Below are 11,584 nucleotides of genomic sequence, written 5' to 3' on the forward strand. Positions count from 1 at the left end.
AGAAAATTTAAATTTGCGTGACGTGTGTCGCAGGGAAATTTAATGTTCGAAGTAAACTTTAAATTCAACCCCTCAAGCAATTTTAACTTTTATCGCTCCAGTAAATTTAAGAAAATTATATTTACTCTTCTAAAGCAAACGATGCTTTCTACAGGCCCATCACGGAGGAGGAGCTATCTGAGACTTTAAGGAGCTTTAAAAAAGACAAGAGCCCCAGGCCAGACGGCTGGCCGGTCGAATTTTTCTCCCATTTTTATGAGCTTTTCAAAAAAGATCTTTTGAGCATGGTGGACGCCTCTCGCCACTCCGGAAGCATAAACACGGCTCTCTCCGCCACCTTTATCGCATTAATTCCAAAACGTGATAAATCTTCTTCTTTGGGGGACTATAGGCCGATCGCCTTGTGCAACACGCTTTATAAGATCATTTCCAAAATTATAGCTGAAAGAATGAAGAAAGCTCTAAACTCTTATATAACAAGGGAACAGCATGCATTTCTAAAGGACAGGCTTATCATGGACGCAGTGGCTATGGCACAGGAATGCCTCTTCTCCATTTGCTCCAAGAACACCGATGCCGCTGCTCTTAAAATCGATCTTAAAAAGGCTTTCGACTGCGTGGATTGGTGCTTCCTCAGAATTCTCCTGGCGAAAATTGGCCTTAGACCCATGGCGATCAGCTGGATTATGGCGTGCGTCGAATCTGTCCAATTCTCAGTTATTATAAACGGCATTCCTTCCTCATTCTTCAAAGCTGAGAGAGGGCTTCGTCAGGGCTGCCCTCTCTCTCCCCTCCTCTTCATATTGGTAATGAATTGTCTCAGTACGCACATCAACCTTGCTGTTGCTGATGGTAGATGTAAACCCGTCAGGATCTGTAGAGACATCCAGCTCTCCCACAATCTCTTCGTCGACGATATCCTAATTTTTGCCATGCTGTGCAAACCTACTTGGATCTGCCTCTTTCTGTTAATCAACAAGTTTCAAGATGCCACTGGCCTTAAAATCAACTGCGGGAAAACAGTGCTTTACCACAACGATACTAACCCTGCACTGGCACAGTGGATTGCCGCCCGCCTTGAGATCAATCTTGCCCAGATTAAGGATGGTTTCACTTATTTGGGGTTTCGACAAAAAGCAAAGGGTTATCGTTGCCGGGACTGGGACTGGCTTGTTGACCGTTTTTACCACAAGATCTCATCCTGGGAAATGCGTTCCCTGTTCCTCGGTGGCAGATATATCTTGGTACAAGCGGTTCTTTCCCAGCTCGTAGTGTACTGGGGCCACCTCTTTCTTCTCCCGGCTTCTGTTTACAAGAAAATGAAGTCCATTGCAGCCAATTTTTTGTGGGGGGGCCGATCCTTCCAGTCCAAAATCCATCTTGTCAAGCTGGACCATATTTCCAGACCAAAAGAAAAAGGTGGCTGGAGTCTTCTCAACATGAATCATTTCGGAAAAGCTCTCATTTGCAAATCTCTTCACAGGGGTATTTACGGGAACAGCCCGTGGAGTACATTAATCAGGCAAAAGTACCTCAAAGGCAGGAACCTGGTTTTTTGGCTCAGAAGGTCTTCTCTTGGAATTAGGACCGGGTCCCCTATCTGGCTTGGCTTTAAAAAAGTCCAACCTTTTTTCCTGAAGAATCTAAAATGGACTTTCTTCTCTGGTTCCAGCGTCTTCATTGGTATAGACCCCACCTTATACAACCTAGAATCCATGATTCCTCCGCCTTTGCTCTCCTTTTTTCACTCCAGGGGCCTTTTCACCTGGAACACTCTTATTGACTCTTGGTCCTCTCTCGAACCTCTCTGGAAATCTGATCTTCAATTAGCCATCCCCCCCACCCTCCGCCCCCTTTGGCTCACCTTCACTGCCAGATTCACCGGCCGAGGGATCCTACAAATAGGTACCAAGGATGGACTCATCTGGTCTACTGATAACACCATTCGTCCCATTTCTGTCCGAAATATCTACTCTGTCCTTATTGCTGTCCAGCCTCCTCTTCCCTCTATCTTTCCGATCAAACTCTGGAAAGCCCCCTGCCCTCTCAAATCCATTCTCTTTTCTTGGCTCCTCTTCAACAACAGGAACCTTTCATGGGATGTTCTGCAAAAGAAAGGGTGGATTGGACCAGGCAGATGTCAGCTTTGCCTCGCGGAGCTGGAATCGAACTATCATATGTTCTTTCGCTGTCCTGCCTCCTCTGCCATCTGGTATGATCTTTCTTTGCTCTATGGCTTTCCTCACATGTGTTTCTCTTCTGTACAGGAAGCCTTCTCTTGGTGGGGCTCTCAACGCCCCATTTGGCAGGCTCTCTTCATCTCCTCCTGCTGGTACATTTGGAAGTGGAGGAACAGCCGCATTTTCCAAGATTGTCAGCTGCCGCTCGCCTCCATTCTACCTTCTATTCTGGGGTCTTTACCCTCTCCGAATTAAATTGGTGGGCTGTGTCTCTCTGCTCCAATCATATTCCTATATCTATTCCGGAACAATGCATCGTTCTTTTTTGGTATCCGGATCTGTTTCTTCTATTTTCCGTCATTCAGCTCATCTAGCTCTTCGCTACTGCTCTCTATTTTATTGGGCTCATTTGGATCCGTTTATACAGCTCTACACTGTCCATATTGGCTTGGATTCATGTCATCCGCTTGTCCTTTGCTGCGGACTCTTTCATTATATATGCTCTGCTCAAATGTATGCCAATGCAACGCTCTTTTTTGGTATCCGGAACAGTATTTCCGTCAATGAGTTCATCTAGCTCTATTTTATTTGGCACACTCGGATTCGTTTATACAGCTCTACACTGTGCTGCGGATTCTTGCTCCCATCGTTATATTCCATTATATATGCTCTGCTCATATGTATACCATTCTCATCAAAATATATGCTCGGCTCATATTGCCCTCTATGTATGCTCGGCTCTGTAAAGCCTTCAATGTACTTATGACCATTATATACTCTCAATATAACCAATTCTGTTTTTTCTCTCTAAAAAAAAAATATATTTCAATTTACTGAAATAAATTTTAAATTTGAATGTGTAAGATTTCAATTTACTTTATATTTTAAATTTATTTAAATATAACATTTCTTTGCACATCGATTTCGATTAAATGTGAATTCGCTGAACACGTCAAATTTGATTTCAAATATAATTTAGAAGAGTAAATATAATTTTCTTAAATTTACTGGAGCGATAAAAGTTAAAATTGCTTGAGGGGTTGAATTTAAAGTTTACTTCGAACATTAAATTTCCCTCCAACACACATCACGCAAATTTAAATTTTCTTTATGTTTAGCACTTCCATGAATTTGATCAAGATTTTCAAAACTAAATCTATAATACAACTCTTGGAGAATTTTCTAAAATATTAACATAAATATAATTAAATATAAATATATTTTTTTATAATATGAATATTTATACCCCTTGAATTCGACTAAAGTTGCACGGATTAAATATGTCAATTTAGTGTTGAATTTATATTAATCATTAAATTTAATTTAATTTAGACCATATATAATATATAATATATCGATTTAAAATTAGTTTCATTGGGTGAATTTAAAGTTAAGTTAGTTTCATTCTATAACATATGTTATTTGAAAACGTATATATTATTATTATCATTATTATAAAACATATATTATTATTATTTAATTTTAATATTATCTTCATAGGTATATTATAATAATAATAATAATAATAATAATAATAATATTATGAGTTTTTTAATCTTAATAAAATAAGGTATTCACTCAAAAAAAAAATTATACTTTATTTTCTTAAATTTGAATTAAATTTATTTTGAAAAAATATAAATAAAGAATTATTAAATGAATGATCATATAAAAAAGTTTTATTAAATGATAATAATAGTTATAATGAGATTAATATTGATTGATTATATTTTAAGAAGATAATTAATGTTGTAATATATTTATTTATTTATTTATTAATTTTTTTAAAAATTGTCTAGAAATGAAATATTAGACCCGTGTTAACCATGGACCAATGTCACATTGTGACTTAGACAACCATGTTTAGTCATTTTCAATCATTGTGAACCATGGTCAACTGTAGTTTACCATGGTCCAACGTCGCATTATGACAAATATTGTCTCAATACAAAAATCAAACATGATCGAGCATGGTGAACCATGGTTCAACATCGTATCATGAGAAAGATTGTCTCAATATGTAAATCAACCATGACCAACCATGTTTATTTTAGAGTTTATAATATCTATCACAGTGTTTATATACCTTGATTTATAATATTTATCTTAGGTTTTATCATAGGTTTTTCTCAATATGAAGAACAATGATGGTCAATGATGGTCAAACATGGTCCAATGTGGCATTGTGACAAGGACTGTGTCAATATGAAAATCGACCATGAAAATCAAGTATGGGAGGACCTGCTCCTCTGCTTTGGCAGAACATGTAGAAAAATCTAGGAATCACATCTGCATTGAGGAAGCCCATGTCATTGCCAAGGTTAGTCATTTCCATCATCGTAAATTCAGGGAGGCATTGGAAAAAAAAAAAAAAAAAAAAACCAATAATTTAAATAGAGACAATGGTTGGAATATTAGTAGAATTTGGGTCCCTGTTGTGTCCTCTTAGTTTGTTTCTGTTTGCAGACTATTTTGCTTTTTAGGTTTGACGTTTCTATTTATGATTTTTTTTGTTGCTATATAGGTATTTTCATTTAATGTTAATATTTGTTTGTCCCGTTTTCTCACCTTAAATAAATAAATAAATCCCTCCCTTTTAATTGGTTTGTTTTAATTTTATTCTCATTTAATTATTATTTTGTTATAAGATCTTGACTCATTAATTAGGTCTTGACACAAAAACACACACAAACAAACATATATATATATTGACTTTGTTCCCTATCTTTGGTTGACTTGGATAGTTTGTTTCTTTTTATTGTTTCTATTTTTCATATATATCTATATATATATATATATATATATATATATATATAAAAGAATTATTATTATTATTATTATTATAATCATTATTAAAATATTATTTTTCATAAACTAGCCGTTATAAATAAATAAATAAAAATAATAATATTAATAATAATAATTTTACCCTCCCTTTTGATTGCTTTGTTTTAATTTTACTCTCCCTTAATTATTATTTTTGTTATAGGATCTTGACTTATTAATCAGGTCTAGACTCCTATTTGTTTATTTTATTATATGTTATTTTTTATTTTATTTATTTATTTTTATATATTTTTGACTCTGTTCCCTATATTTGGTTGACTTGGATTATTTGTTTCTTATTAAAGTTTACGTTTTTAGATCTTTCTTAATTTTATTATTATTTATTATTAATTTTTTAATTATTATTATAAATTAGAATATTATTATTCTTAAACTAACCGTTGTATGATTATTATTTGATCTTAATAGTCATTATTAAAATATTATTATAAATTATAATATTATTGTTCTTAAACTAGTCATTATAGGAATATTATCATTATTAAAATATTAATTTTCATAAACTAGTCATTTTTTGATCTTTTGGTTTGTACATCACCCTCTATTTAAGCCTGTTCCATGATTTGCATCTTCATCTGATCTTGATGATGAACCACAATAGCTAGTTCGAAGCACGTCGGTAAAATTTTCTCCTATGTGATTTCTACCGAAAAGACTCTTCTTAATGTTCAACCTTGTTCCGACGTCTCATTGTGACAAAGATTGTCTCAATATAAAAATCAACCATGGTCAATCATGGTAAACCATGACCGCATTGAGACAAAGATTGTCATTAGGTCCAACATCTCATTGCTACAAGCATGGTCATCTGTGGTCAACCATGATCCAACGACGCATTACGACAAATATTGCCTCATTATGAAAATCAACCATGGTCAACCATTGTTCAACGTCACATTGTGACAAAGGTTGTCTCAATATGAAAATCAATTGAGGTCAACCGTAGTCCATTGTCACATTGTGACAAAGGTTGTGATAATATGAAAATCAATTGTGGTCAACCTAGGTCAACTATGTTTATTTTAGGATTTATAATATTTATCTTAGGGTTTATATACATTGGGTTTTTAATATTATTTCCTTGGGTTTAATATTATTCCCTTAAGTTTATAATACCTTGGGGTTTTAGAATTAATCTGTTGGGTCTATAATATCAATCCCTTGGGTTTATCAATTTAAGGGTTCATATCCCTTGGGTTTATTAATCCCTTGGTCCAACATCACATTGCGACAACCATGTTCCAATGTCGCATTGTGAAAAAGATTGTCTCAATATGAAAATCAATCATGGTTAACCATAGTCCAACATCGCATTAGGATCAAGATTGTGTCAATATGAAAATAAATCATGGTCAACCACATTTATTTAATGATTTATTTAAGAGTTTATAAACCTTGGGTTTATAGTATTTATCCCTTGGATTTTTAGAGTTAATCCCTTGGGTTTATAATATTTATCTTAGAGTTTATATACCTTGGGTTTAAAATATTGTAGGGTTTTAGACTTAATCCCTTGGATTTATAATATCAATCCCTTAGGTTTATCAATCTAAGGGTTAATATTCCTAGGGTATAATATTGTTCATAAGGTTTATAATATTGATCATAGGGTTTAATATAAATCATTTGGGTTTAATCATGTTCAACTACGCACAACCATGGTCCAATGTCACATTGTGACAAAGATTGTCTCAATATCAAAATCAACCATGGTGAACCGTGATCAAATGTCACATTGTGACAAAGATTGTCTCAATATGAAAATAAACCATCGTAAAGCATGGTTAGCCATGTTTATTTTAGGTTTTATAATATTTATCTTAGGGTTTATATACCTTGAGTTTATAATATTTATCCCTTGGGTTTAATATTACTCCCTTGGATTTTTAGTATTAATCCATGGGGTTTATAATAATAATGCCTTGGGTTTATTAATCTAAGGGTTCATTTTCCTAAGGTATAATATTTTTCATAGGGTTTATAATATTAATCTTTGGGCTTAAGATAAATCCATTGCATTTATAATCATGCTCAACCATAGTCCAACATCACATTGTGACAAAGATTTTCACAATATGAAAATCAACCTTGGTCCAACGTCGCTTTGTTACAAAGATTGTCTCCATATGGAAATCAGTCATTGTCAACCATGGTCCACCGTCACATTGTGACAAAGATTGTCTCAATATGAAAATCTAGCATGTTAAACCATGATTGTTTTTGGGTTTATATACCTTGATTTTATCTTAGTATTAATCCCTTGGGTGTATTATCCCCTTGGGTTTATAATATCAATCCCTTAGGCTTATTAATCTAAGGGTTCATATTCGTAGGGTATAATATTGTTCATATGGTTTATAATATTAATCCTAGGATTTAATTTGACTACCTGATAATGCATGAAGAAAAAATTAATTTAAACGTTGCCAAACCTGGATTTTGCAGTTGGGGAGAGAACAACAAACAACAAAATTATTCTGAAAGGAATCCTCTCCAACAAAAAGAGGAGAACCCTCGCCTGTGGAATAAGGATTGACTCGAAAGATAAAGATAGGTAGGATTGAGATGAATTAAATCATTACAACGAACCTTCCATTTAGCAATAATTTCTATTCTGCCTCCACTGAAGTTGTGATCTTCACCTGAAACTAAGGAGCCAATTAATTTTTAATAATACCAGGGCTCTGGAAAACGCAGAGGTGCTGAGGGAATTGGTGGCGCGGGGAATAAAGAATCTAATTCAATGCAGCAGATTATCTTTTACACAGTAATTAATTGTAGTAACAATGGGAGACTTGTCAGATTTAAGATAATGTAGGTACGTTTTTCTTCTCCTTCTCGAGAATCACTTCGCCCCGTCACCATCCACCATGAGCATCACGCTGCAGAGGCTCTGTATTCAACCACGATTTGTAGGTAATCGTTCCATTACAGCGTACAGCGTACATGACTTTTTGCAGTCACAACAAACACAACAAGTTCCTTGCCACCTTCTGTTGATGTTTTTAACACCTAGCTCACTAATAATGGATCTAATATTTAAAGAAAAAGTAAGGACTCAGTTTGGGATGATTCTATGATGTTTGGGCTTATGACCTTCGATCCGAATACAATGATGAATACCCTCCGCAAGGATTTGACCTGTGAATGGATTATAGCTTTGTTTATCCCTGCATCAAAACGAATACCCACAACTAGCATTAATACATGCATGAAACCCCTGACCGGAAATTAGAAAAATGAGCAAGCTAAGGTGATTTCTGAGAAGCACCGAAACTAGGGTAAGGCTCAACAACACCGAAGCTAGCTTGAAAGATCTCGTCTGAGACTCTTCTTTCTTGAAAACTCGTTTGAGCTTCGAGATTGATGCTGAGAGAAAAATTCCAAATGCATGCTCTACTTTAGTTTCTCCTCCTGCTTTTAAACCTTGATTGCTCGAGAGAAGCCATGGGCAATTATCCTTTTAAAGTTTGATTGCTCGAGAGAAGCCATGGGCAATTATGGGTCGGTGAAAAATTATTTGGGCAAAACTAGCTGCTCTATGTTTTTTATTTCATCAATTATTTATTGATTTTGTTGGGTCTAATTGGGCTCAATTTTTTGGGAATATTATAAAAAACAATAATATGAATAAGGTAACTTGAAAAAAGGTTAAATAATCATATTTAAAAAAAATTGTGAGTTCCTAAGAAAATTTAAAGTGTAAACGATATGTCTAAAAAAAATTTGATGTTTTAGTGAGCCTGCATTAAAATCAGCAACATTTAAAAAAAATTATCATACTTAATATATAAAAAAAAATTAAAGTGTCAAAAATATACTCTAAAAAAAATGTATTATGAATCAATACTTTTCAAAATCAAATGATTATTTTGCTACACCTAAAAATGTGAGAACTAGATTCAATGGCCGTTTGATAACTTACTTTGTTTATTGTAGTTGTCTCAACAAAGTATATATATCAATTAATGTATCAATGTATCAGAATTATATTCATCTTTAAGAGAATATGTAATAAAACTATGTTTTCGTTGGTTCTCCACTACTGGTTTCTCTTCTCTTCTTCATTTACTTATGTGATTTGTTATGTAATCTTTTGTTGAGCTTATTACTGGTAACTATGCTTACTTTTCTATAGATAGCAACAAGTTCATTTCCAATGTTTCTTGAAATCTCCACACCGAGTAGATACTAGTGCCTAGGATTTGGCCCCATCACTCCATCAGACACTTGATGTCTCATTTAGCCTCTTCGCTTATGTCTTTTACTTTTAGTAGTTAATCTTATTTCAGTAGTTATGACTTTAGTAGTAATAATTGTTTATGTTCTGATAGAGTTAGACTATTGTCCATTGTCCACAGTACTAGTATCCCTTGTGGCAGACTCTGACAAGAATTGGTCCAAAGATATCTAGTTTTGCGTAAAATCATTTTGAGGCAATAGAATTTTAAATCAACAAAAAAAATATAATACTTATGATATAATTGTTAATGTTTGTTGGTCCGCCAACAATTGTTTCTCATTCTTGTTCAAATGAAGGGACCTGCATTATAAATTTTGGAAAATTCTCTTTTTAATGATAGTTGGGTGGTTGATGTTTCCTCTTATCCTCATTATTTGGATTTTGAGATTTTTGATCCTTTCGGGTTTGATCATGATTTGTGACATTTCTTTTCTTATGATCACTAGAATTGTTGCTTTGATTACTTCGCCTAGCATAATTTCCGTAATTTTCATATATTGATCTTGATGATCCCAATGTATTCGCCTTTTAAACAACCTTCATGATCACATATTTGATTAGATTCTTTCAACAATTCTATAATAAAGAGATCTTGGTGCATTAGAATATTTCAATTTGATCTTGATCATCCCAATGTATTCGCCTTTTAAACAACCTTCATGATCACATATTTGATTAGATTCTTTCAACAATTCTATAATAAAGAGATCTTGGTGCATTAGAATATTTCAAAATTTGACTACTTTTCATCATTTTGATATTTTATTTTGACAATTATTCCTTTTGAATTGTTTGACCAATTCCAACTTGACGTAGTTTTCCTATGGTATTTTCATAATTTTTGTCTCTTTAACATGTAAATGCAATATATGCTAGATATATAAATTAATGTAATATAAAATATTCTATAACATAGAATAAATATTAAGTAAGTATACATAATATAAAATATTACTTATATGTAACATATTCAAATGAATGTCATATCACATCACCTTTTATGTATATATTAGATATCAAACCATTATAACCCACAGTATAATAATTCCATAACGTATATATAATGTAAAGAGCATGTTTTAGATGTATCATTTTATAGGTTTCGTGGTCGTGTAAACATGTAATAAAAGACCATACATATTGTCAATACAAAAGAAACATTAAAATGAAAAATATAGGACGAAGGGGCAAAGAGAAACATTACTCACGTGAGATAGACCAGTGTTAAGTCACATTTTTATATGCCTAATATCTTCAACCAAAATCATGCATTGAACTAAGGCTTACGGAGGTATTTATTACTTCACTAAAGTCACTTGGAGTTTGTGAATGGAATTTCCGCATTACGTTGCAATACGGGGTCTGGATCCGTCGTTTAATGCAAAATGAAAAGGGCAAATGAAGCCTGGAAATTATTGAATATACATAATAATAAAAAACGCACCATATCCTTTGTATTGAAACCTACGAAATGACATATCAATAATTTTTTTTGTTATTCGAATGAATGCACAGATTAAGAAGAACGCAACATAAACATAAACAAGGATGGCACGCAGTGGTAGTACCTGCCGGATAGAAAAGTTAACGTGGGATGTGTAAAACATTGTTGTATTAATGGTTGATACTAGAGTAGTTCAAAAGTGGTTGGACAAAAAAATACAAAAAAAAACATTCAAGATTATGAAATAAAAATGGAGTAATTTCATTAGGGGGAAGAATTCCCGGTTTTTGTTTCTGGCTGGAAAAATTTTCGTCTTCGGCAATCGGCAATTCCTCCACCCTCCACCACCTTTCGGCAACCCCGCCACCCTTCGACATCAACTGCAGAGTATTGTCTGTCACGTCCTCTCATCCGGACGATTCCTGGTCACATCTAACCGTGGGCGATGGGCTATCTGGAGTTGGTGGTCAGTATTCAAACTACGGCCAAAACCGCGCGTGATCTCCCCCCATTTGCACGAGCTCGAACTCCGAATTTCCTTCAGAACTCTCAAACCGGTCGGTTGCAACTCTCACACTAGGCTAAACCGCTCCCCATTTGCCATCAAGTTCAGACACAGTGTCGCGATCATAACTGCAAAACCAGGCAAGTAAACGTAACTTTACATCCTCAGTTTTCTGTAGCAATTTGTCATTATCGTTTTTGGACAATGTCTCGGGTTCGTTTGTGAGGGAGGGCCACAGAGCAGTCAGACAAGAGTCCCTTGTGCCTACTTAGCAGCAACCCAAGCATTGAATGTTTTGGTCATTTTACCATTTTTAAAGGACAAGTTTTAGCATTTCAGAGTTTACAGTCCACGACCTCTCTGTG

General features: G+C 34.2%; 1 protein-coding gene across 1 annotated transcript; it reads left to right on the plus strand.

Annotated features, from left to right (window-relative positions):
* Nucleotides 1-284: 284 nt before the first annotated feature.
* Nucleotides 285-11,215, plus strand: LOC149219823 (uncharacterized). The gene is made up of 4 exons (XM_089386931.1): nt 285-2,212; nt 2,268-2,508; nt 2,608-2,731; nt 10,983-11,215. Exons 1-4 carry the CDS (start codon nt 285-287, stop codon nt 11,213-11,215), a joined length of 2,526 nt encoding a protein of 841 aa, XP_089243057.1.
* The last annotated feature ends 369 nt before the right edge of the window (nt 11,216-11,584 follow it).

This window comes from Pinus tabuliformis, chromosome Q (assembly GCF_031772625.1).
Source record: "Pinus tabuliformis cultivar Carrire ecotype Pingquan chromosome Q, CPIR1, whole genome shotgun sequence".
In the NCBI taxonomy this organism is placed as follows: Eukaryota; Viridiplantae; Streptophyta; class Pinopsida; order Pinales; family Pinaceae; genus Pinus; species Pinus tabuliformis.

What these genes read in the sequence shown, in the direction of transcription:
- LOC149219823 (XM_089386931.1), top strand. Translation starts at nt 285, where the DNA reads ATGGTGGACGCCTCTCGCCACTCCGGAAGCATAAACACGGCTCTCTCC. An exon ending in CCTGCCTCCTCTGCCATCTG is followed by an intron (nt 2,213 to 2,267) that starts GTATGATCTTTC and finishes TCTTCTGTACAG; the next exon opens with GAAGCCTTCTCTTGGTGGGG. An exon ending in CTTTTTTGGTATCCGGAACA is followed by an intron (nt 2,732 to 10,982) that starts GTATTTCCGTCA and finishes TAATTTCATTAG; the next exon opens with GGGGAAGAATTCCCGGTTTT.